Genomic DNA, 27,122 nt, shown 5'->3' on the forward strand with positions numbered 1-27,122 from the left:
ATATGTGTATGCCTATTTTCAATGTATTACCCACTCCCCTCTGTAATGAAGAACCCTGAGGGTAAATAAATAAATAAATAAACACAAAGTTTTTTTTGCAGTTCTGTCGGCGCAGCGCGGGTTACGGGGCTTCAAGATTGCGGATATCATAGCAGACGACGCAGTTGTCTTGACCATGTGCAGGGGGGATAATCAGGCATCCTGGTCGATTCGTTGTTCCGCTTTCATGAATGAGATATATTCTAGTGATGCGTTTATGATGTAAAGTAGCACCGGCTAAAAAGAAAAAAAATGCAAGGAAATAGCTCTTCTACTATTTAACGTCTGTAGGCAAGAGAGCAGTGCGATTGTAATGAATAGTTTATTCAGTGCTGACGTTCATGTACTTGTTGTTCAGCAACGTTACGACGTGCTTGATCGGCAGTAGGCGATTTGAGACCCTGGGACACGCTGGGCAGGTCCTGCAGCGGTGTCTGCGGTATCGGGTCCACGGTAAGTCGGATTATGGAATAGTTTGTTGTTGGCGAGTGTCTCCCACCTTTGAAGAACGAAGTTTTCCTCGCACGGCTGCCTGGACGTATTTGAAAGCAGTTATAACTTATAAGGAGGTTATGGAAGCATTCGGAAAAGGTGATCATTCTTAGAACAGCTTAGGGAAATGATCTCCTTCTCGTCTAGTCCTTATGTATTTTGACGTACACTAAAGGCAAAAACTTGCCGCATAGGTCGCTTTGCGTGAGCCATTGAGGAGAAGAATAAAGTTATCGCTTCGGATTTGAGGAGAGGGTAGAGTGTACGCCTTTTTATGGCATGTAGCGTAGGTGCCAGGTTGCAACTGCTGCATCGAGCAAATATTTTTCCCCATCTCGCCAGCATGGTCAACGTGGCTCAACAAAGGGTTAACGAGGAGACGTCAATTCCCAACGAAATTAAACTTATTTATTCCTCATGAAGCTCTTGACTCGTGTGAGCCTCGCACGCAATCCAGCAAAATCAATGCGTGCATTTTCTTCCCTTTTTTGCCCTTTCCCTTCAAGTTTAAACACCTCCCCGCCGTCTTGTACTCAGGGATGAGCATCAATACATTTTTTTAGTATTTAAACATAAATACAAAATACCTTATATGAAGTGGTATTTAAATACTCTTCATAAATACTTTTCGACGTGAGTATTTAAATACAGTATCTAAATACCGTAACTACTTCCATAAATACTGTGAGGAAAACATCATCTGGAATTTCAGAAATGACGATGATCATAAGTCAGGAACGAACAATAGTATTTATGTGTTAGATTATCATGGCGATTTTAATATTAGAAATTTCTCGAAGTCTGCATCTTTTAGGCATTTTCTGTTCGGCCGTCGGATTCGCAAAGGAGAACAGCATCTCTACAGGTGCCGATGAACAAATGCTTGTATTAAATTTGACGAAGATGCTTCGTACAACAAGGTAATTGGGTAGTTGCTACTGTTGTCCGCAACAACACTGAAAAACTTGCCATCTAAAATCGTTTGTCGCATGCGCATGCTAGCGTACGGCATAACTGCGCCCCAAACTCGCCCTTCTTCCCGAAAGATCAAATGCAAGGCACCTTTAAGATATGAGTCAATGTATACAGTATTTAGGAGTATTTATAAAGTATTTAAAAGAATAAATACCGAAAAATATAATTAGAAATGCATTTTTCAAGTCCGTATTTAAATACAGAATATAATTACATGTATTTATATCTTAAATAGTATTTTAATTACAATGTAGTTAAATACTGCCCATCCCTGCTTGTACTGCATCCTCGAACAAATAGAGACATTGTACTGCGACTTCAATCCTCCACCCATTGGATTGCTGTACTGTGAAGTATCTTGATGCGGTTCCATCCGCTCCCCTCGTGGGGTCAATCACCCGTGCCATCTTCCACTGTAGCTGCGAGCTCTCGCCTTCTATGAGGGGTACACCTTTTCTGATAATCGTTGCATCACTGTTTCCTATGTGATGTGCTGAACGCAGTTGGAGCAAATAGACACGTTTCCACCTGTCCCATAGGTCCTCGGTGTATTTCTGCCGCGCACGTATCATCCGTCGGAGAGTCGCCAGTGCAGAGTTTACTGCGGAACCTTCGAGAACATGTGACAGGGTTGTTAAACGCACCAAAAATTCAGCTGGTGTCAAAGGCGTTGCTGCGGCCGGACCCGCGCTGATGTACGTTAGGGGTCTTATTTACTCCAGCCTCCCACTCCTTTAAGTATTGTCGTCAAGTCTTCAAAGCGCAAGCAGTCCTCCTCAGGTAACCGAGGATGCGGCTGTAGAGTATGTACCACTGCGCCAATCTACAACGTTGCAAGCTCATTGGCCCAGACTGCGTGCGCGCTCCGATTGGTCGACAACATTTTGAAATCGCATTTTGTACGCGCGCATGTGTGTGCAGAGTCCCGGCGGCCGTTTCAGCATAGTTTCGAAATAGCTCGCATCGGTCGGCACGGCGTCCGTCCTCTTGTGTTCTGTGTTTCGGTGATGTCAATCGGCAGAACAGTTTGTGATTCTACGCGTGTTGTGCTGTTCCTGGACACGACTATTATCCCACGTACAGTCTATCAACTACGGAACTGGAATGCTTCGTGGGCTGGTGCGGTTGGAGCGTGAAGAACGCGTTCGAGCGCCGTCGGATTTTGAGGCCTGACAACAAAGACAGGATTACGATTACGTGCCACACAAGCGCCTTTTCCGCTCTGCAAACAACGAAAGAAGATGCTCATCATTAAATCGGCCGGCAAGGCGTCCTCTTGTGTTCCGTGTTTCGGTGATGTCAATCGGCAGAACAGTTTGTAGAAGTGTTCGCTGGTTTATTCATGCGTCGATGTGATTCAACATGTGTTGTACTGTTCCTGGGCACGACTATTATCCGACGAACAGTCTATCAACTCCGGAACTGGAATGCTTCGTGAGTTGGAGCGGTTGGAGAGTGAAGAACAAGCGCGGGCCCCGTCGGATTTCGAGAGCTGTGTTCGTTTTGCTTCAAGTTCGAACTTAGTTACAGTGCGTCAGCAACGGACTTTGTATTCACAGTGCATCCATGTATCAGATCTTTGAATCAGTGCTTTGTGTCAAATAAATATTTCTGTTAGCCAAAAGAAGCTTCAGTTATTTTGAATATCGGGTAACGGTGGTAGGCGTGAAATCCGGTAGAAGTCGATGGTAGCCAGAACCGGTCGAAAGGTCAGCCAAAGTTAAGGCTCCTGATTGGCCGACTGGCATTGCATAATTTCTACAACGTTGCACTCTCATTGGTCGTGTGCCCAGTGTTGTGTGAATTATCTCAAACTATGGGCGCTATGGGGAGCTGTTGGAGCCTGGCGCAAGCATGCGTTCCTCAGTGTTTTCAGTAGCGCACGCTTTACTGTTCTGATCGTTTTCCCCACAATGCCTCTCCAAGGGCCGCGGACGGGGGAAGATTGGCACTCGATGCGGAAGCGTATAGAAAAGTCCTGCACAGCGGAGTTCGTGAGGATTTCGTACCTTGGAGGCCGCGGGAGTAAGTTTGTGCGTTGTCTGAATAAAGTACAGTCGGTAGGCCTCGTCTTGCGACGAAGCGGCCAAAGGCTCTGAGAAATGTGTGTGAAGGCATATCAGATACTAACTCGAGGTGGATAGCGCGTCTGACTGCGCCGGAGAGCGCGGCCACATAACTTTTCGCGGCTGCGCTTGTGTCTCGACCATATATTGTTCCTGCGAAGTCCACGCCTGCATTCCGGAATGGTGGTGCTAGTGCGGTCAGTTCGCGTTGCAGTGGTGTTACGGGCGCAGATGAAGCCTGTACGCGCACAGGACGACAGGTCGAACATCTTTGTATCACGTTGTTCGCCGTCTGGCGTCCTTTCAGCGCCCAACAGCATTCACGAATTTCCATGAGCGTTTGTTGTACACCCGCATGAAGAAGTCGCTCGTGGGTCCATAAAATAAGGAGGTGAGTGAATGAAGCTTCTTTCATTGTCAAAAAGGACACGCAGAATACAGTGCCGCGGCGCGGATCTGCGCTTGCACATTGCAGGCGATCTTGCGGTGTGCATCCAAACGTAGTTTCTACTGCGGTCACATACGCATCAAAGAGCTGGATGCGGCCTGTTACCACCTCTCAGTACTAATCGCATCCCAGCAACAACAACAACAACAAAATAAAATGCATGAACGGCAACAATATCCGTGCGCGGACACGTCCGGTAGCTGAAGCTGGTATTCCTGTAGCAAGGCGAATATGTCCGCGTTGAACCGAAGACTCATCTCGGGTACAACCAGTGCTTCCACCTCAATGCTGTTGGCTAGAAACTGGCTTTGAAGCGTGATTTTTACAATACGGCAACGACGACGCGTGGGACGATAGGTATTCCCGAACGCGAAGATCGTAATGTGTTCCGTTCCAACCGAAGGAGCATCAAGTAGCGCCGCTACGTCCTGGCGCACGGACGTACTTTGGCTAGCACCGCCAAGTAGAATTCGCACGAGGCATTGGCGTGTTGTGTGCACTTGTGCTGTGTGCTGCTTGACATTTGTGTAGCCGAAGGCACTGAAGCTGGTTCGCTTTCTGGAGGAGGTGCCTCCGTAGCTGTCGAAGCGCTAGGTTCTGAAAGCCGCGTCGGGTTCAACCGTGCCACCTCTCATAATGTTTTCAGCTACAGCGTGAGTACAGGGGGAAGTAATGTCTATGCATTGTTGTAATGTTGCATGTTGCATTGCGCACATCGCAACATGCGACTTGTGCGGCAGACTCTTGCATTGTGAAACCTTTTTGCACACCTGAAACATCTGTTCTGTTCCTGCAACCTTTTTGCGCTCGTCTGCAGCGGTATCTTTTGAGTGCAGTCATCAATCCAAGCATGTGGCGATGCGCAAAATATGCATGGCTCTCGTTGAAACGTTTTCCATGTTTTCGTGCGATGTCAGACCGCGAAGTAACCGACGTACGTACAATCTCTTCGTGACTCTCCACGTGGATCTTAAGAACGAGCAATGCTTTCTGCACTTGTGAAGCGGCTTTCACCGTGAGTGACCACTGATGCAGCTGCTGTGCAGGGCTCTGTGGCGCCGCGGCACTTGCAGTGCTCAGCTCGTCCTTGAGTTTGTCTGTACAGAATTGACAGCTCGTCTGGCAGGGCTCTGAGTAAGATATGATGAAGATCCACAGCATATTCCTCGGGGGGCGCCCATGTTTTTCAAGCAGCTGACCCAGAAGTCTACCCGGTCGCACAGACCTCGCAGCTGGTTGACGTCTGATGACGAGCGTATGGTTGATGTGGACAGCAGAGCTTCGATGTGGTGATATATAATGATGTCGGGACTGCCGAACCGATTCGTGAGCGCTAACACAGCTCGTTTTTAATTTGCCTCTGACAAGGGAATGTACTCGACTGCCCCTGTTAGATACGCTAGGAGGCACTTGAATTTCTCCATTTTCGGAAGCTCTTTATTGCTATGGATCGTCGCTGACAAATGGTCCCAAAATGGCTTCCACCCACTTCAATCTCTCGAGAAGGTTGGAATCTAACTTTCGTAGTGTAACCCTTCGGCGCGAAGCGTTGGCATCGTGGGGATCGGCATGCGATGCGGATACAGTTGTCGTTTCGGCAGGAACGCGACTGCGCCGTAGCTCGCGTAATTGCGTAGCTCGTTGTCTATTTAATTTCTCTTCCAAGTGTGCAACATCCACTTGCTCAAGAATCTTCTGTTGTACATCGCAGAGCGCTGCCTCCTTCTGGATGATAAATTCAAGTCGTTCTTCAAGTTCTTGAATGGATACGTCGCCGCCTGTAATCAACTCGTATGCTATGTTGATAGTCCGGGTAATGGTAGCCCGTAAGAGGGTTCCTGTGGCTACCAAGCGTTCCATTGTCCCAGAATAGACGAAGTCTTCAGTACAGCGTCCTCGGCGAAAATCGAGACGGTGGGAAAGAAACGTCTGCTGAAGAGCAGTATCGGAGGTCGCTGTTCCCGAAGCGAAATACCAGACTGTGGGTTCGCAGCTTCTCGAATATCTTCAAAGGCGTTCCGGCTTTCGGCACCAGATTCGACGTTGAAGATATTTTAGGCCAAACGAAGCCTTTCCCCATGAAATCAAACTTGTTTGTTCCCAAGACGCTGTTGGCTCGCGTGAGCCTCGCATGCAATGCAGCTAAATCAATCCGTGCCCTTTCTTCACTTCCTTGCCCTTTCCCTTCAATTTTAACACGACCGAAGTGATCTTTACGTTGGACGGCGCTGCGGCTGCAATTGCCTTCTGGACGTACGACATTGAGGAGGCCCACTATTGGCCTATTAGCTTTGGGACCTGCGATATTCAGAGTCCAAAAATCACTGGATTGAGCCGTTTCTCACGTCCGGATTTCAGGGCTTGAAGGGCATGCTGGAAACCAACTGTTCGCATATTGTCGCAGAACTGTGAAGCAATTACGGGTTGTTTAAATTTTAGCACTGGATCGAAACCTACAATTCTTTGTCCACCTTTGCCTCTCAAACAACTTAATAGTATTTCTCCTCTTTTCTCTTGAGCGGTGCCGCTGAGCGGACTTTATTGTTCGCGCGCCGGAGCTCCTTCCATTCCTTTGCCCTTTCGAGGAGCATCGGCGCATGGAACCGGCTGTGTATCGCCGTGCATGCAAAAAAAAAAAAAAAAAAAGAAAGATAGAAAAGAAAAAGGGCCTGGTTATAGGAGGGGCCGCTTTTTACATGTACAGTGAGCAGACAAACGAAGTACAGCGCCTTCCTGCTGCAGAGGTCGAGCCAGCTATTTAGTGATTCTAGTGGGCGCTATTCAACGCGCGTCTGGCGTGCCGTGGATACACCCTGTGAAAGGTCTCTAGATTCAATAGAATATCATTTTGGACAAAAGCCTGAGTCGGAACAACGCAGAAAACACAAAAGTAAGCAAAACTCATCCGGGACTCCGGCTTTTGTCCATGGGGCTTAATCGCTTCGTCGTCGTTACGGTCGTTACAAGCTAACGAGTGGCGGGAAATTCAAAAAGGTGGGCACGTGACACATTGCGCGTGACGTGTACCACGGCCTTCACGTATCGCGCGAAGAGCGCCGTGCACGTGTTTTATCACGTGCCCACCTTTTTAAATTTCCCGCCCGCCTTTTTTGAATTTCCCGCCACACGCCAGCTTGTAACGACCGTAACGACGATGAAGCGATTAAACCCATGTTCCGCTATACTGCATGGGTGCACCCTGAGATAGCTCTATGGATGACATGGCACGCACTATCCAATACGGTGATAAGGAATTACACCCTACATCCCATGTGCATAGAACCATGTGCACCCTGCCATTCCGTTTCCAAGACAGTGATGAAACTGGGCCAGCAGAGCAGATTGTTTGTGCGTGGATAGGGATTGGACGCGCATTGCAAACAGGTCATCCGCGCTGGGCTTTAGGGTATCATTCCCTCCTTCTTTAGATGTAATGGCGTGTTAGCTTGTCGCTACGTAGTGACACCACATGCTACATTGTATAGGAAAGTACGTGCTGACCTTGTGGTACGGTGTAGGAATGCATTGAAATGGCAAAGAAGAGGACGGTGACGAAGAGAAGCAAAGCTGAAACCGCTATCAACTCGGGTTTTGGAATGGCGATCATGTACTTGCTCTGCCCCGTCACACTGAAATTGAATGATTATCGCGTAAGGCAATCCCATAGAGAAAACGATTACGGCACAGAAAAAAGTGAGCAGTCGCAGTGGAATGCATATGTATACCCGATCTTGGAAACTTCTCCCCGCAGGACGTTCTCTGTGGATGACTGTGACAGTTCGTAGAAATGGTTCACTGGCATCAGTTCTTCGCTACTGTTGGGGAACATGCTGCATGAAAACGCAAACAATTGACGTATACATGTGCTGCACTTAACAGGAAAATTATGATGTAGTAAGATATAGGCGAGCTGGTGTATCGACGTAGAAGATGACATTTCCTCGAGCTTGAGGAATATTACACATAAATATTGTGGTACAGTACTCATTAACATGATAGACGCTGCCAAATATAGGCCTCGTGCACTAAAGTTTGCCCGTACTTGTGGCGCCCTCTACAACGGAGTCCATTTTGAACTGGGTAGGTGGGACCCGGCGTGCCGCTATTGAAGCATGGAAAGTAGTGACCGCGGAGGCGAAAATTTCGAACGTAGAAACGGCTACAACAGAAGATATTGTTGCGTTGTTCACTGCTCCAACCGCGAAGGGGATCTAAGCAAAGAAACTGGTGACTATCTGACATTTCACCGCTTTCCGGGACGGAAAAAGGAGACCGAACGCCGCCAGCGCTGGATCGCCGCTGTTCGCCGCACACGGTAAGAACAACCGTCGCTCTCTCGTGGTATTTTGTTTTAACGGCACATCATTTGCGCACAGGCAAGATGGACAACGGTGGCTGCCGACCAGCAACACCCGGATATGCTCAAATCATTTTGTCGGTGGTGCAAAGGCTGACGATGAGGAGAGCCCATCCTACGTACCGACAATATTTCCAGAAGCATATCGGAAACCTGCAAAAGACAACCTTGCCAAGACTGCAAGATATGCGAGGTAACTGTGTGCAAGGTGTATGTGATTGTGCATGTCTCATATTGCTCGTTTTTTAGGGTAATGAAAAGGCGGAACAGATCAGTGCTACAGGGAAGTTACCGTCACGCTCATGCGACGACATCAGTCAGGCAACCTCTACAAGGGTCCCTGGAAAATTACGTGGATGACTTCAGCCAACCTCAGGAGGACTGGTCTGGGCTGTCTGACCTCTCTCTGCTCGAATTCGAGTGCGCAGATGACACTGCGGCAAACGTCCATCACATAGTAAGTATCACAATTTGAGGAAAAGGCTGTCCTTTCGGATAATGAAATGTGAAACGTAAATGATGGGGCATTATGGTGTTTGTGTCACTGTGTAACATATTGCTCAATGTTGTTGTATTGACTCTAGCACCCAGACGGAAGATGCAGACAATGCAGATTGTCACTTCTCTGTTCTCTTCGCATTCATTGGGCAAGGCTGTGCACAAACGCAGGTAGTCCATCCCGTTAGAGTCAGCAAACACACACAAGACACCCCATCAGCGTCGGCAGAGCCAATTCCAGGAGAACGAGCTTGTGTGTTCAGTGGTTACAATTCCATAAAGCATGACCCTGATATCCTTGAAGACCTCACAAGTGTGCAGCCCAATGTGTTTGCTTTGTTACTGAGCCTTCTCTCTGTGCTAAGGGTCCGCAGCTGTGATATTACAATGGAGAATGCGTTGTTACTTTTTTTAATGAAGATGAAGATGGGCATCTCCTTCACTGCTCTGGCAGCACTGTTCGCTGTGCACAGGAGCACTGCATCAAGAATATTTTATAGAGTGTTGGAAGTGTTGACCACGTCAACCAAGGGTTGGATTTATACACCGCCACCTGATGTCCGGCAAGCTATGATGCCAGAATGCTTCAAGCTACATTATCCAAAGTGTAAATATATAATAGACTGTACGGAGATAAAGACAGAAACCCCAGCAACGGTAGAACAACAACGTGCCTTGTTTTCAAGGTACAAAGGGACATTTACCTTGAAGTTTCTAGTTGGGATTGTGCCTAGTGGTCAAATCGCATTTGTGTCTCATGCATATGGGGGCCGCACAAGTGATTCTGAGGTAACTGTTCATTCAAAATTTTTAGACCTCGTAGAGCATGGTGACCTTGTCCTAAGTGATAAGGGATTCCCCTCCATCCGCTCAACTGTTGAGGGAAAGAATGCGATCCTTGTCATGCCGCCATTTGCCTTAGGCAACTTGCAGTTCTCAAAAGAGGAGGTGGAGGATACCTATTGCATTGCAAGTGTTCGTATCCATGTTGAGAGAGCAATTCAGAGAATCAAGGTGTATAACATCCTGAATAACAGAGTGCCCGTATCATTGATACCAAGCATGTCTGACATTTTCCACATTTGCTGTGTGCTTGCGAACTTCCAGCCACCCATAATCAGGAAGTGATGCCAGAAGTAAATGGGAAATTTGTAGAGTATGTGCCGTATGTATGTGATGCATCCTCCTGTATAATATTTCTTGTATATATTAAATATTTGTGTTTTGTGTTCAGCCTGCTACGCACACTTCCTGTGACTGCAAAGTTGATGTGTCTGATTATCAAAAACTTTTCGAAACACATACTCTTGGTAAAACCCGCAGGTATGGGCCTGTCATCTTTTATTCTGCATCAACATTTTCTTCCTAGCAAAACTCATTCAATAGATGCACAAAATAAAAGTGCTCAAGCTTTGGTACCAACTGGGATAAAAATGCGTCATTCCTTGCTACATTTACAGTGACCTGTTGGCTCGAAGAATATACATAAAACAATGTCTTGGTGATGTTGAGAATGTACATCATTACTTGTACTTGTGTGTAATAAGAATGCGTCTCTTTGAGGTAGAACTGCCCTTCATCATGATCATAAGTCAGGTACTTCACGTAGCTGAGTTTCTGTGCCCTGTCCACAACTGGTTTCCCCCGCCTGCTGTGAGGACATTTGATCTCGACGAGCACTTGTTCTTCTCTGATCTTGATGAGGCCATCTGGACTTCCGCATAACCAGGGTTGCTGATCATGCACTACCAATCCAATCTGAAATACAAACATTGGGACAATTCAGGGCTTGCAGCACAAGAGAGTAAAAAAAATTACAATCTCGATAGCCGTGAACCACGGAGAGGGTTGCAGTTTACGTAGCCAATGACCCGAACATTTAATGCGTTCATGACGATATATTAATAATTATGTACACAATAGACCACACAGGATTGAACATAGAATCAGATGGCTTATGACCGACGATTTTCTAACAAAATATTGCATTACCTGTGTCACAGGTACCTTCATCTCCCTCTGCAGACTTTGCCGGGCAGCTGTCTCAGTTGCTGTGCCTAATAGTGAAATGAAAATGATGTTTGCATTGCAAAAAGTTGAAAAAAAAAAGTGATAGGAAAAAGTGAGATTTCCAAGTTACCGTACCATATGCCATTGCAGCTGTCTGAACTCTCCTCGGGCAGACTAGGCTTTTCGCTAACTTCTCAAATCCATCTTTCCTTGTCCACACCCTGTGTGCATTTGAGGCTGTGACTCTCAACCGTCTCTCTTTGTGCCACCTGAGCAAGAAAAGGTATGCACTGACAAGTCACATGTACCCTAAGTTTACAACATACCTGTCATTAACATTTTGTCCGAGAGTGGCACGCGCAACCTCTTCCACATTACAGTGTGAAACGTGCCTCCTATAAAAGGCAATATTTTCAATTGGGACATGTTGCGTCCAGTCCTCTTTGACCAACCTCAGTGTTGGAGAAGCCTGCACCACATTCATGCACTGAAATACGCTTCTCTCATGTGCGCTGGCCTGAAGTGCAGCATGGATGTCCTCTTTCTCAACTTTGGATGCTGCAGCTTCAATAAGGCTTTGAAGAGTTATGCGGCAGGCCCTCTCAACTTCATCTGCAAATTCAAGCTCAATTGCTTTGGTGACCACACTTCGAATTCCTTGAAATTTTGGTAGGAGGTCTGACAGCAGCACTGGCACAATGCGTTTTGCAGCTGTGGCATTCTTTCCTTCACCTGTAATATTCAAACGCATGTAAACTTGTTGCATTGCCACAAACTTTGCGGTCCATAAAACAATTCCATGAAATCACACAGTATGGGCTACACTGCCATATGAGAGGGTCCACTACTCAATGTCCCCGTGGTATTTACCTCCAAAAAGATCGTCAATGCTCTTTTTGTCGTCTAGCTGTGGCTTGGACGTTGGAACGCCCCATGACTGCGGAAAGGAGGTGCACGAGTTCACCGCTGATTTGTTGATGAAGGCAGCTACAGCAGCAACATGTTTGCAGCGGCCTAGAATTCCTCCTCTACAAGTACAGGACGCACGGCTGATCTTTCGTTGTTGCTGCAGCTGCGTGACATAACAGCACACATATTTACACTTGTCATACAACTGCATGCGACGCATTTACAAATACATCAGTCGGGACGAAGATAAAACAAAATACGCACCTCGATTACGACGTCATACGCCTGCTTCCCTGTTTGTGCAACGCACTTCCCTGTCACGACGGGTCCAAGGTTTATATGGTCCTGAACTTCGCGAACGGCATACACGTGGTTACTGTCGTAAAGCTTAATACCTTTCTTCAAGTTCGAACTTCGAAAAAACTCGCACAATAATTCGATTTTCTCGAAACCACAGAATAAAACGATAGCCATCGCCGGTTCAACACCTCACAACGCACGAGCCATGAACACATGTGGGCGTAATCACCTACCCAGTTTCGGAATTGAAGGCAGCGATGGTGCTGCCCCCTTGAGAAGTGCGCCACGCGTATAGCTTGTTGCCATGATGTTCTACGACCTCCACGCCATTCTTTGACAGGACAGCGTAGAAGTTTAGATTTCGCAGAATCGAACTACAGGGCTTATATAGTCAACGCTATCTTCCATAGGAAACTGATTTGACTGAACTCTCTGAGGTCCCTCCACATACGGCGCTGTATGTCCTTACAATGCATAGAAATACAAAGAAAAATAAAGCAGGAGTAATAGAGTTAGCAATGCGTGATCGTGCATATGGGTTAACATAGCACAACACGATACCCTGCTTTCATCTTGCTCTTGCTCTTTCTCGGAACACTGTCTATTAGTTCTAACTAGAGAGAGTATAGGAACAGAATAAATAACGGGTAATAGAAGACGCGTGTGCTTGTCGTTCAGAGAGAGTCATGACTCTTTCGGTTCGGGGTTTATATAGGATACATTGTGTGGGGTGTTGATGCCATTGTTCTGAGCTGCGAGAATCATGTGACCGAATATGAGCACCTCGTACCCACTTTACGTGCGGAGCCTGTTCCTCGGAAGAGCGGATTTCGCATCGCCTCTATTTCGACAGAATATATCTAGCACCTACTCAGAGTCTTGACATGTGTCACAAAGATACTGTGCCAGCGGCAGTCTATTTAAAGAGCAGATCTAGCGGAATCACTATTTATTTCTCATATGCGGACGTAGTCTGACGTGCAGACTGAAAAAAAAAAAGTGTTTTACCGTTCCACGGCCGTCCCCAGTCGGTATAGCGAGAGGAGGACTTACGACTTGTCTTTTGGGGTGAGTGTGGGTGGTGGCAGAGGTGGGTATATCCCCTCAAGCTCTTTGCCCTCACCTCCATATTTGTCCCAGACGTTTTTCCTCACATCACGTCATTTTTCGGGGAAATTCCTTCCTCATCTCACTTCAGCCTCCTTTTAAAATTTTTTCCTCACCTCACCTCATTGTTTTCTGAAAGATATTCCTAACCTCACCTCAACATTTTCCAGAACACATTTTCCTCACCTCACCTCAACCTTCTTTCTAGAGTATCTACATCACCTCATCTCACTTCAACCCACTTGTCATAATTTTTTGCCTCGTCTCCCCATAACCTGTTACTGTAAAACGTTTTCACTTCACAATTGCTCTTTCTATTAGAAGTGGTCCCGCTAATAGCCACAGCTGCTTCGCGGCGCTAACACGGAATCAGAAAGTAAAGTATTAGGAGTAGGTAGGTGTGGACGTCGTAGTTGGCTTAGTTGGCTTTTTACTGCTTCGTTGGTTGATTCCTTAGAGAAGGACGGACCAAGCAAGGTAATAAACCTTAATAACGGGTAACTTTACCCGTTATTAAGATTTATTACCTTGCTTGGTCCGTCCTTCTCGCAACAAGTATCCACTACATGCAGGGCCAGCGATGGCGGGGGGGGGGACAAGGCGACCACCTTAAAGGTACTGTAAAGCAGCACTGATCAAATGTCATTTAGTGTGGCTATTCGATAGTCCAAGCCACCAGGACAAAAACTGTGAAAGTTTCATTCCAATCGACGGTGCAGTTAATTAGAAAATTACAATTAAAGATTACGGGCAACACTGTACTAGGTATTCGAAATGAATCCTCACTTCTGACACATACGGCGACAACCACATTGCATGCGTATAACACTGGGTCCGACATAACAATCCACCACAATCCACCATAAAATCCGCCCCTGCAATCCACACAACGATCCACATCTGAGGATAAACGGATAAGCGAACTGAAATGAAATGCTGAGCTGTTGAAAAAAATGTGTCAGACGTTCAAGAACCCAGACAGCGTCGGGACTTGTTTGTTCACAGAGGTTCACATAGAGAGTTTGTTCGTCCGAAAGAGGCCGCGAACAAAAGGAGCGCGCAGGCGCAGCAGAGAACATCCAGAGCCCCCAACGGGAGAGCCCCCATCGAACAGCGGCCAGCATTGTGTTAGTTCGCAAAAACAGGGGTTAACAGGTTAAACTGTTAACAGCGGTTTCAGAATGCATAGGTAAACAGGAAAACTAATAATATGGTTACTAAAATGACGAAGTTCCAATGTCATAGTGTGTAATACCAATTTTCAGTGTTGCCCGCTGTACAGGGGGTTGTTTGACACCAGGCGTCGCACCGCTCCACTACGCCGCATCTTTCATGGCAAATTAAAAATATTTATAGCGCGTTGTCGGTCGTATGGTTCCGCATATGGTATTTAGACGCAACAAAGTCTCTAGTCACATCACCGGCATATCATGCTTGTCTACTGCTTTACAGTACCTTTAAGCCCCACGCATGAAGCCCTCAACCAGGGATTACTTTTTTTTAAAATATCAAGTATGCACTTGATCGTGTGAAACAGGCCCCGCGATGTGCCTTTGCCTCAGGCCCCGCACACTCCTAGCACCGGCCCTGACTACATGTACAATCAGTAAATGTTGGACGTCGGGTACTTGGGTAGAGAAGTTGCACAAACCGAGCAATCTTTAGCTGTTTCTATTTTTCATGCTGGCAAAACAGGATAATGGATGATAACAATGATAATGGAGCAGCGGAGGTCGTTTTCTGGATGGCGTGCAGGCTATACTCTGTATTTACTTGTACATCTTGCATTTTTATCTGTTGTAACTTTACATTATCGATCAATATTATTAAAATAGCAGATGTATTCATTTGTAGCCGGAATTCGGGGACCTTATCTTCAAGACCCTTGTTTTGAAGCCATCAGGTAGGCGAGTTGTACAGATTACTAGAGACTTATATGCTGACTTACTAATTAAATTACTTTATGATGACATAAACTTCTTGTCCCAACCCCATTGCCGTACTAAAAGCTCAATGGTTCAACTTGTGGCAATACGGAATATATGCCAGCGCTTATTGCACTAAACGCGCGTGTCGTTGCCTCCGTTTGCTACATCAGTCTCTGGTAAGGTCATTGGTTGTCATGTACTATAATTTCAAATAATACGTGCAACACATCTGCTTAGGACTGACTAGTTTGGGTTTGTCGAAATCTAAACACACAAAGCATACAACTTATATCCACTTGTTCATGTATCTGACTCAACTGACTAGTTTACTGTATTGAAATCTAAGCTAAATACATAAAGTACTCGTAAGCTATATTCACTTCTAAGTGTATATCTGCTCTGACACATCTATCATGTCTTTGACTCAACTGAAAGTCTGCGACTAACGGGCTTACAGCGGACACACTTTAGTGTAGAGAGCCTGTGTTGGCCGGACAAAAACATTTCGGCTATCCTAGCAATTGAAAAAGCTGACTCTCCATGCCTTTTTGATCGATCGTGCAATTGAAAATAGCCGCTCCACATCTCCTCAACCCTCCCTCTCTATAAATTTTCCTCACCTCACCTCAACGTCCTTGTCGAAAAATTTTCCTCAACACACCTCCACCTCCTTCTCCGAAATTTTTCTCACCTCACGTCAACATCGCTTTCGAAACATTTTCCTCACCTCAGCTCAATCTCTCTTTTGGAATTTTTTCCTCACCACTCCTGACCTCAATATGCATGATGTGAGGGTGAGGGCTCTCTCCCCCTCATCTGCCCTCGTGAGTATGCCCACTTGTGGGTGGTCGTAACACGCAAAACATGGGCAGGGAATAGTATTGTCCTCTAGAGCGACGAGAGACCCACCGTGTTCCTTCCCGATAAGTTCTACAACCAGTAGGGCCAGAAAAGCAGTCTGGACAAAATTATGCGAAGCACTTCGGCTCATTTCACAATTTGCCTATCTAGTATTGTCGAAATTTCTGCGAACACATCGAACAGCAAAAAATGAACAATCTCATCCATGGGAACCTGCATGTTCGGTGTCAAACATCTACGCTGATGTCCACAGCTACGCATTTCTGGCGTTCTGAGAGTACCAAAGCAATCTCGGAGGAAGGTAGGTACAGCACGCCGTATTTATTTATTTATTTATGCACCCTCAAAGCCGTGGGCATTTCAGAGGGGAGCGGTAGATAGATTACTAGGGATGTGCCAACCGAATCCTCGAATTCTCGAATCCTAGGCAGTATTCGCGAATCCGAATCGCATTGCCCAAAACTGCGAATCGAATCTTTCGAATCCTCCAGCAACGTTTGTTTGTTCCGCTTTAAAATCTGCGCCTCCAAGCCTGCTCGGCCGGCGGCCCCCGGGACGCGATAAAACCACAACATAAACTCCTTCGAAGTTTAAAAGTAACACGGTTTTGCTTTGATTGCTTCTTAGTTTTATGGTTGGAATTCCGACTCCTGAGTTTATGTGTTTCCTGTAGTCGATGAACAACATGTCAAATATGTTACACTTAGGAAGGTGTATATGCCCAGACAGCACAAGATGTTGCAAATGTGTTGCATCAATGTCACCTAATCGTTAAAGTGTTTCAGCGATGTTTCATGCCCACATTCGTCGTTGTAGCTATATACTGGCTTCAATGTTCATGCTATGTCTCAAAGATTGCGTAAAGCTAACATTGCGATTATGTTACTGAAGCAATGTTGAATATGTTACATTCTTGTAATGTGGCGTTTACATTGTTGATGCAATGTTTCTCAAGCAATGTCAATGCTATGTCGCAATTGCATTTCTTCCAAAACGCTTAATCAACCACGTAAAGTCAACATTTGTGCAATATCTTTATTTCAATGTTTTTGCTGTATTTCAAAAGATGCGTAGAGCTAACAGTGTGATTGTGTTTCCGAAGCAATGTGCGTGTGCTACACTAAAGAAATGTCGAAGTTACATTGATGATGTGGTGTTTGGCAATCAATTTTAATGCAATGTTACAATAGCATTGCTCAGAAAACAGTGCATCAGTGGCCTAATCTTGGCGTTGCAACACTATCATTATATCTATGTGTCTGCTGTATTTCGAAGGATCTGTAGAGATAACACTGTGATTCCCTTGCGAGAGCAATGTTCCACATGATACATTCAGGAAACGTCGCAGCTTAGTAATGTTACCTCTAGGCAACGTCTGAAACATTGCAGCAACATCGAGACAAACATGCTGCTGCAATGTTGCACGTTTTGCATGCAGCATTTCCGAGGCACATGCTCCAAGTGCTTCAGTAGCACAATGTTTGCACGACCTTGTGCTAACTGTAATTCCCACCAATAAACAATGAATGAAATGTTCTGAACTTCCCGTGACGTTCGATGCAATGTCACTGCAACAATTTGTGCTGACCGGGTGGGTATGCCATCTCCCAAAATTTGTTTTTTATTAAACAAAGATATAAAATTCTGCTTCAAAACACTTTTCAGTAGAAGGAAGGGAGTTGCCTCAGGACAGAAGCCGCCGATATTTCGAACAGAGACTGTTCTTCTTCTGGGCACCGTCCTCATCATTGGCATGGTATTTAAAGGGTTAGGTGTGACGTGTTTAAAGGTTCATGCGAATTGTGGGTCAACAGCCCGGAGGGAAGAAAGGTCCGTACGGGTTTTTACGGCGGGAGTGAATGGCTGCTTTGTTAGAGTGTGGAGGGGATTATGTGAACGTAGTGATCTAGGCTACAGACCGGTTGCAGAAAAATGGAAGGTTCACGAACACGTGGACGAAACGGGACAACAGGCAAGAATTCGCAAGCATAGCGAAAGATAAGGAGGTTAGTGGTTACGTGGGGAAAATTCCAGAACGAGCAAATTTTTTTTTTTTTTTAAATATATATTTGTAATACAAAGTTGTGGCATGCAATAAAGAGAGCAGAAAGCAGTGGCCATGCAGAACATAACAGATGATAATGGAGGTAGATGGGGAAAGCATATTTTATTTGTGAAGTGTTTCTAGGGTGCCTTGTGATTTGTTGATACCGGACGGGTGAAGAGCGTTGAACTTGTATATGAGATAAGACTCCCTATCACGTCTGTCACGTGTGGATCTAAACCCGGTTTCTAGAATATATAGTTTAATGTTGTCAAAATTGTGACCAGGAACGTTAAAGTGTTCGGCGACTGCTTTGGGGAGTTTGTTGGACGTGTCGGTTCTGTGTCCGGTAAGGCGGTTGTTCATTTGTTGGCCGGTTTCACCAATGTATTGCATAGAGCAGTCGCCGCATTCAATGCAGTATATAACATTGGAGCTTGTGCATGTGAATGCGTGGTTAACGGGGTGGGTGTAATTGCTCGCAGTGCTTTTGATGGAGTTAGCGTGTTGAACGTGCTTGCATGTTTTGCAGCGCGGGAGGTTGCAGGGTCGTGTTCCCGTGTACGGGGCGCTCGTTTTGCTGATTTTGGCATTGACCAAGGAGTCTGCCAGGTTTCTTGCGCGTCGGTATGTCACCTGTATGGGATTTGTGAATATGTTGTTAAGTCGGTCACTGCTTTGGAGGAGGGGCTCGTGCTTCTGTAGAATGGCTTTGATGTTTGGAAGTGCGTTGGAATATCTTGTGATGAAGCTTATTTGGCACGCGTCGGGATTTTTTCGGTTTTCCAGAACCTCGTTTCGATCGAGTGTGAGTGCCTTGCGACGGAATTCGGTTAGGAGGGAGTCTGGATAGTCCCTTTGGGCAAGTGTACTGCAGAGTTCGTCAAGCTTCTCAGCGTAATCTGTGTCGTTTGAACAAATTCTGCGTAGTCTTACACTCTGCCCATTAGGAATTCCAACCTTACAGTGACGCGGGTGGTGACTCTTGAAGTGAAGGTATTGTTGTTTGTCAGTTGGCTTTTTGTACAGGGTTGTGACGAGGTTGCCGTTGTCTAGTGATATCGTGGTGTCGAGGAAGTTAATTAAGTGAGTTGACTGTTGTGATGTGAACTTTATGTTGCTATGCGCGGTGTTCAGTAGATCTACGAACTTTTGAAATTCATGTTCCCCGTGTTCCCATATTATCAGTATATCATCGATGTATCGAAGGTACACCGTGGGTTTTAATGATAGGGCGCTGAGAACTTTGTTCTCTAGGAACCCCATGAAGATATTTGCGTATGTGGGTGCAACAGGTGTGCCCATACTTGTACCGTGTACTTGTAGGTAGTATTCACCATTGAACTCGAAGTAGTTCAGTTTAAGAACCAAGTCCATTAGAGCGAGTATGGTTTCCGTGTCTTTTCTGGTGTTTGTAGTAGAAAGGGTATTGCAGAGGGCTGTGATTCCGTCGTTGTGTGGGATGTTAGTATACAATGATGTCACATCCAGCGTGGCTAGTATTGTGTCCCTACCAAATGTACGAGTGTTGTTTATATCTCTGATTATTCTGAGGAGGTGGGGTGCGTCTTGTACATGCGATGGCAGTGTTGTCGGAATATGGTTTAAATAGTGGTCCAGGAATTTCGAGAGTCTTTCTGTTGGTGTGTTGTTATTAGATACAATTGGCCTGCCGGGGATGTCAGCCGTGTAGAGCTCGTTGGCGTGTACCTTGTGGATTTTGGGCAGTAAATAGAAACGACCTGCGTCTGTGTTTGATGGGGTGAGATATCTGAGGTCATCACGTGTGATGAGCTTTCGTTCGTGGAGGTCCTGTATGGTATGGGTTATTAGCGCCGTGTACTCCTTTGTTGGGTCATGGTCCAGTTTGAGGTAGTGTTGCGTATTGTTGAGTTGCCTATGTGCTTCAGAGATATATTTATCTGTGGGCCAGATGACGATACTCCCACCCTTATCTGCGGGCTTGATAATGATATCATCTCTGTCAGCTAGCGCATTGATGATGTCACGTTGTGTTTTAGTGAGGTTGTGACCACGCGAGCTTTGGGAAATACCGCGAAGGATGTCGTTGCTTACTTGTTTAATGTACAGGTCTAGTGCGGGTTCTCGGCCGTGATTTGGTGTCCAGGTTGATGGTAGTCGGAGGTCGTTGTTGTTTTCTTGTGTTGTATGAGCGAAGAATTCTCTAAGGCGTAGCCGTCTCGCAAAGTCTGATATGTCTTTGTGGATTTCGTATTCGTTAACAGAATTGAGTGTGGACCACTATTTAAACCATATTCCGACAACACTGCCATCGCATGTACAAGACACACCCCACCTCCTCAGAATAATCAGAGATATAAACAACACTCGTACATTTGGTAGGGACACAATACTAGCCACGCTGGATGTGACATCATTGTATACTAACATCCCACACAACGACGGAATCACAGCCCTCTGCAATACCCTTTCTACTACAAACACCAGAAAAGACACGGAAACCATACTCGCTCTAATGGACTTGGTTCTTAAACTGAACTACTTCGAGTTCAATGGTGAATACTACCTACAAGTACACGGTACAAGTATGGGCACACCTGTTGCACCCACATACGCAAATATCTTCATGGGGTTCCTAGAAAACAAAGTTCTCAGCGCCCTATCATTAAAACCCACGGTGTACCTTCGATACATCGATGATATACTGATAATATGGGAACACGGGGAACATGAATTTCAAAAGTTCGTAGATCTACTGAACACCGCGCATAGCAACATAAAGTTCACATCACAACAGTCAACTCACTTAATTAACTTCCTCGACACCACGATATCACTAGACAACGGCAACCTCGTCACAACCCTGTACAAAAAGCCAACTGACAAACAACAATACCTTCACTTCAAGAGTCACCACCCGCGTCACTGTAAGGTTGGAATTCCTAATGGGCAGAGTGTAAGACTACGCAGAATTTGTTCAAACGACACAGATTACGCTGAGAAGCTTGACGAACTCTGCAGTACACTTGCCCAAAGGGACTATCCAGACTCCCTCCTAACCGAATTCCGTCGCAAGGCACTCACACTCGATCGAAACGAGGTTCTGGAAAACCGAAAAAATCCCGACGCGTGCCAAATAAGCTTCATCACAAGATATTCCAACGCACTTCCAAACATCAAAGCCATTCTACAGAAGCACGAGCCCCTCCTCCAAAGCAGTGACCGACTTAACAACATATTCACAAATCCCATACAGGTGACATACCGACGCGCAAGAAACCTGGCAGACTCCTTGGTCAATGCCAAAATCAGCAAAACGAGCGCCCCGTACACGGGAACACGACCCTGCAACCTCCCGCGCTGCAAAACATGCAAGCACGTTCAACACGCTAACTCCATCAAAAGCACTGCGAGCAATTACACCCACCCCGTTAACCACGCATTCACATGCACAAGCTCCAATGTTATATACTGCATTGAATGCGGCGACTGCTCTATGCAATACATTGGTGAAACCGGCCAACAAATGAACAACCGCCTTACCGGACACAGAACCGACACGTTCAACAAACTCCCCAAAGCAGTCGCCGAACACTTTAACGTTCCTGGTCACAATTTTGACAACATTAAACTATATATTCTAGAAACCGGGTTTAGATCCACACGTGACAGACGTGATAGGGAGTCTTATCTCATATACAAGTTCAACGCTCTTCACCCGTCCGGTATCAACAAATCACAAGGCACCCTAGAAACACTTCACAAATAAAATATGCTTTCCCCATCTACCTCCATTATCATCTGTTATGTTCTGCATGGCCACTGCTTTCTGCTCTCTTTATTGCATGCCACAACTTTGTATTACAAATATATATTTAAAAAAAAAAAAAATTTGCTCGTTCTGGAATTTTCCCCACGTAACCACTAACCTCCTTATCTTTCGCTATGCTTGCGAATTCTTGCCTGTTGTCCCGTTTCGTCCACGTGTTCGTGAACCTTCCATTTTTCTGCAACCGGTCTGTAGCCTAGATCACTACGTTCACATAATCCCCTCCACACTCTAACAAAGCAGCCATTCACTCCCGCCGTAAAAACCCGTACGGACCTTTCTTCCCTCCGGGCTGTTGACCCACAATTCGCATGAACCTTTAAACACGTCACACCTAACCCTTTAAATGCCATGCCGATGATGAGGACGGTGCCCAGAAGAAGAACAGTCTCTGTTCGAAATATCGGCGGCTTCTGTCCTGAGGCAACTCCCTTCCTACATCTCTACCGGTTCGCTGGATTTCTACCCATCTATTTTCAGTAGAAGGGTTTTTCCTTGGCTTTTTAAACTCTGTTTAAAGAAGAGATTCGAAAGATTCGAGATTCGTAAGATTCGTGGAATCGCAGAACCTTCTTTTGATTCGGATTCGAGAAATTCTGGATTCGTCCCATCTCTATAGATTACATATACAACGCGGCGTAAGAAATACAAAGGTGATACACGATTTAAACATGAACACATGGTACATATCAAATATACGTGCGGAGTAAGGAACAGGTGATTTAAACCCGAAAATAGTCTGATAGGCACTTCTTGAACTTTTTTTTATATCAGTGATCGATGGGATGGATCCAGGAAGGCGATTACACTCAGGCGATGTTCGAGGTAAATACGAATCATAGGAAACGACCTTATTAAGCATGAAGGAATTCCTAACTTATACGGATAAATGCGGGAAGAATTATATATTGGCTGTGAGAAAAAAAAAAAAAAGGAATTCATACGAGTTTTGCGAAGGGGCAAATAACCAAAAGCAGGGAGTCACTTTGACACATTGAGCAGCAGCGGCGTAGCCACAAGGGGGCTAGGGGGGGCCTGAGCCCCCTACCTGCCACTGACCGACCCACGCAAATCGTGCAAATTTGAGGAGAAAATAATATATGGGGGGGGGGGATACCAGTGTGACGATCCCGAAAGTTCTTACAGTTCATGGCGTCTATCTAAGCGGCACACTTGAATGGTTTCCAAAGTATGAGCTTTTCAAAGTCATTCCAATCCCGTGACACCACCTCATTGAACATCACAGTATAATCGTATTGTGTCCAAATCAATTATGTTCTTTTTTTTTTCAACCGCATGCTGCGGTGTGCACAAGTATTGTGTGTTGTCGCACCCAGGATCAGCGGGGGGGGGGGGGGTTTCGTATAGAGCCCCCTTTCCTTGGAGGTCTGGCTACGCCACTGTTGAGCAGTATACCACGTCTAGTGCATCAAGCGAAGGCTTCTCCTCAATTGTTCTCTTGGGAACCTTCATGCTATACTTCTTCCGCATTTGTTTTCATCTTTCGTGTTGCGGCGTGCTGAACTCAGGAAACTCAGGAGGCCACCCACTGTTTGATGTTCAGAGGGATGTACATATTCGTCCTCCTGCTCAAACTGACCACGGACGGCTGTCGCTAGTTCGCCAGTGGTGTTGCGGGTTTGTGACTGAGACGGCTGTACCATCCGAATTAATGGGAACGCCATCCTGTTGAATACACACATAGAATATCTGAATGTCTATTTCTTAAAGGGATGGTCAACTTTTTCGTCTAAAAAGTGCTTAGATATCAAATAGATGAATTTTAAAGGTTAGCCCCGCTTCCGCGGAAGCAGAAGCGCGTGCTGCGTGACGTCACTCACTAAGCTGAGGAGTGAGAGTGCGGCGCTCAGAAGAGGGAATGCGCCGTGCTCTATAACACACCGTACGGCCGCGGCATTCCATTTCTCAAGGTCGCGCCCTGGTGGATTCTTAGGGAGCGACGTATTCTGGATTCTCCAGCGACGGAATTGAGGGATACTCTCAACAACTTTCGTCTGCTCTTGTCATGTATTCCATCGAATAACAAACTACGCCACTCTTTCGTGCGCAGTTTTCGACACCGGGGACAGAGGTCCACAAGGAATGAAACGACACTGTAGTTTCGAAATCGACTGAAACAGATGCGACCGTTCCTTTAAGTGAAGCGGATGACTGAGGTAACTGACAAGAAAACCGCAAGCGCGCTCACACGGCTTGCTCGTGGTGCTGTCGTACCTTTGCGACAAGTTTTTTGCCTCGGTCACTATTAGTGGCGTTGTGGACAGTCGAGGATGACGGACCCCTTGGTGTCTTTGTGCGCTTGAACAGTTCCTCTGGACGTTCGGACGACGTTCTGTTGATCTTGCAACCTCATGTTGTCTTGTGGATCGCGTACGACCTGGAGGGCGTGCGCTGGTGTCTCTGGAAAAGATGCAGCTTTTAAACCGTTTCATTCACGTAGATTATGGTCGAACGACAGAATTTCCCCGCATAATGCTCTCGAGGCGAACCAGATCTCATGATAATATCACACTGCCTGATTATGGAATACAGAAGTTGGACGCCTTTTCCGTAACGCTTAGAAATATATATAGACGACTTAGAAATATGGTTCATGTTCCTGATCTTCGACGTATCAGGAAACAGCGGCGTATAGAGGGGAGGGGGATTAAAACACCCGAAACATACCTTCGGTAGTGCTTTTGGGAAAGGGAAACGAGGGTGAGATCCTCCTCCCCCATGTAATGTTTCCAAAGAACCACTCCCTAAATATTTTCTACGCTGCTGAAGAGACAGAGGAATATCAATCAAGTACTGAGCGTATCCTGTCGCAGCATTCCGGTTGCCGTACTTCGTGTCCTACTCATGTGTACAACGCCCGATCGTCTTTACCTGTTGAGAATCTTCGGCTGTGAAGGCTGTTTCGGACTGACTTCGATATCCGTTCCCAACAATTTCGTTTCGTCATCCTTGCTCCGTTGCTTGATTCTACGCCACTGGGAACATAAACGAAAAAAAAAAAAATTCTCTTATGCTTGGTAGTTACAAAGCGACCCCCTCCCCCCCCCCCAGCCATGTAGAAAGGAACATAACATACCTGACCTTACGGGGGTAACATAACCGACATTTACTTTATCTACTTCAATGCTTTCTACCTTTCGCAAGATGGTGCAGCAGGGCCACCTTCATATGGGGTTATTCAAATGCATAGGAAAAAGGTTCTCGACCACACAGTTTTGTAATTCTGATATTCATCGGTTCGTTTATAAACTTTCATAATCTGGTAGGAAAACCCCTGTACTCCACAGACTGCGCAACGAAGCGGGTACGCTTGACATCCTCATCATCTATTGCGCTATGAAAGCCTCGTTCACGTGGGGTATCATGAACTGTCTTTGTTGACATTACTTGGCACTACCCAACACAGTGACATCACTGCAGCGCTATTCCAGTTCGTCAGGGAAACTAACTTCTTGGCTGGCTTCATTAACAGCCAACAGTAAGACAAAAGTAACGATTATGGTTACGCATCAGGTGGTCCTCATCGAGTTCCCCAGGTTCCCTGAACTTCTTGGCAAGCTACGATGGCTCCACTAGCAGCAAACAGTAAGAGAACAGTAACAATTATGGTTACACATCAAGATGTCCTCATGAAGATACTCAGGGAAACTCAACTTCTTGCCAAGCTATGATGGCTGCACGAACAGCGAACGGTAACTATTATGGTTACGCATCAAGAGGTCCTCATCAATTTCCCCAGGGACCCTCAGCTTCTTGGTAAGCTATGATAGCTCGATTAACAGCGAACAGTAAGAACACAGTAACAAATATGGTTAGGCATCAGAAGGTCCTCATCAAGTTCCCCAGGGATCCTGAACTTCTTGACAATCTAAGATGGCTCTACTAACAACGAACAGTAAGAGAACAGTAAGAGAAAAAGTAAGAGAACAGTAACAATTATGGTTACACATCAGGAAGTTATTTTTTTCTAAGGGAATAGCAAGCCCACTCATGTATGGCTAAGCTTTCTCTTCATTCTTCGTTAAAATAAACGTATTCCCCCTCATTCACTTGTGGAATATTTAGTTTTTAAACGCTTTCGCTAATTCTGAAAACGCAGTGGTACGGGTGCGGAACAACACTGTTCGTTTCAACACGACCGACCAAGAGACTATGCTAAAACTATATATTAAACTCAATTAAACGCGAAATTTCAGCGGTGGTGAACTACCTTAGGAAGATGGCTCTTGAAGACGTGTGGATCCACGCAGACGGCGGCATGACTCTGCTCTGCGTGTGGACCACACCCGTCCTTTATTGCTGGGTGCATCAGTAGGAACTTCCACGACCTTCCCACATTGAATGGCAAATCCAAGCACGTACACTCTATACCACGATGACAGTAATAATGCTCATGGCGATTTGGCGCCGAACAATGAAGTGACGCTATTTCGAACATTTCTGTCCAAAGCCCAAAGTTTTGGGTAACAACTACGTTTTGGGTAAGTTTGAAAATATGATTTGACATCAGTCACCTCATTTTTTAAACAAATGCATTACGAAACAACTTCTATGACATAGAACCTTCGAGTCGTGTATTGTAGTCTTGAAGGTGTCGTACATTTGGGTAATTTTGCAAACAAATAAAACCGCAGTTCCGCTATCACTTAGGGGAAAAACGTGATGTGGGATACGTCGTTGGGGCTACATGAGTTCTAGAAACCAGCGGGTAAGCTCTGTTACACTGTCTGTTGGAGTCACAGTGAGCACTGAATTGTTTGCCTTCTGAGAATTACGATAGTGATTAACGAACGGCGTAGCTGGCCAAGTGGAGCAATGGACGAACTGCCTAATATATGCGTCCTGGAACGCGTACATGTAGCCTAGAGGGCCATTCAACTATATCGGTATCACATTTTACGTTCAGTCACATTTATTCTCTCTATGCCGTGCGTATCACCAAGGACCCCGGATAAATAATTTACAAACAGGTGGTGCTGTCGAAAAACTCTGTCTTCGATGTGCATCCCCCATCCATCGGCCAAGAACTGAGCAGTCAGCGGTTCATTTGTATGCGCTTAGTGAAAATAAAGCTGAATTAAATAAAACGCCTAACTTTTAAGTTTTACTTCGGCCCCCTTTGGAACCTCTCTTTTCCGATATAGGAACCTCCAGCGAAAACTATTTAAAAAAAAAAAAACGTGTCGACATTTTGTGACTTTTCCAGTAATGAATTGGTCATTCAGAATGTTTAGTAAGAGGGAATAGCAAAAACAC

At 45.8% G+C, this 27,122-nt stretch overlaps 3 protein-coding genes across 3 annotated transcripts; 1 reads left to right on the forward strand and 2 right to left on the reverse strand.

Moving 5' to 3' along the window:
* Window positions 1–348: 348 nt before the first annotated feature.
* LOC135401265 (uncharacterized) lies at window positions 349–26,260 on the reverse strand. Its single transcript, XM_064633552.1, has 6 exons — window positions 26,077–26,260; window positions 24,738–24,841; window positions 24,081–24,266; window positions 7,746–7,850; window positions 7,522–7,649; window positions 349–571 (listed from the first exon to the last, which is right to left on the reverse strand). The coding sequence occupies exons 1-6, from the start codon at window positions 26,173–26,175 to the stop codon at window positions 366–368; spliced, it is 828 nt and encodes a 275-aa protein (XP_064489622.1). The 5' UTR covers window positions 26,176–26,260; the 3' UTR covers window positions 349–365.
* On the forward strand, window positions 8,133–10,015 carry LOC135378546 (uncharacterized). The gene is made up of 4 exons (XM_064611599.1): window positions 8,133–8,335; window positions 8,397–8,570; window positions 8,627–8,834; window positions 9,047–10,015. The coding sequence occupies exons 1-4, from the start codon at window positions 8,133–8,135 to the stop codon at window positions 10,001–10,003; spliced, it is 1,542 nt and encodes a 513-aa protein (XP_064467669.1). The 3' UTR covers window positions 10,004–10,015.
* LOC135378551 (uncharacterized) lies at window positions 10,110–12,268 on the reverse strand. Its single transcript, XM_064611603.1, has 7 exons — window positions 12,059–12,268; window positions 11,756–11,957; window positions 11,338–11,617; window positions 11,212–11,280; window positions 11,021–11,154; window positions 10,868–10,932; window positions 10,110–10,633 (listed from the first exon to the last, which is right to left on the reverse strand). The coding sequence occupies exons 1-7, from the start codon at window positions 12,266–12,268 to the stop codon at window positions 10,241–10,243; spliced, it is 1,353 nt and encodes a 450-aa protein (XP_064467673.1). The 3' UTR covers window positions 10,110–10,240.
* Window positions 26,261–27,122: the final 862 nt, after the last annotated feature.

This window comes from Ornithodoros turicata, chromosome 1 (assembly GCF_037126465.1).
Source record: "Ornithodoros turicata isolate Travis chromosome 1, ASM3712646v1, whole genome shotgun sequence".
NCBI lineage: Eukaryota > Metazoa > Arthropoda > Arachnida > Ixodida > Argasidae > Ornithodoros > Ornithodoros turicata.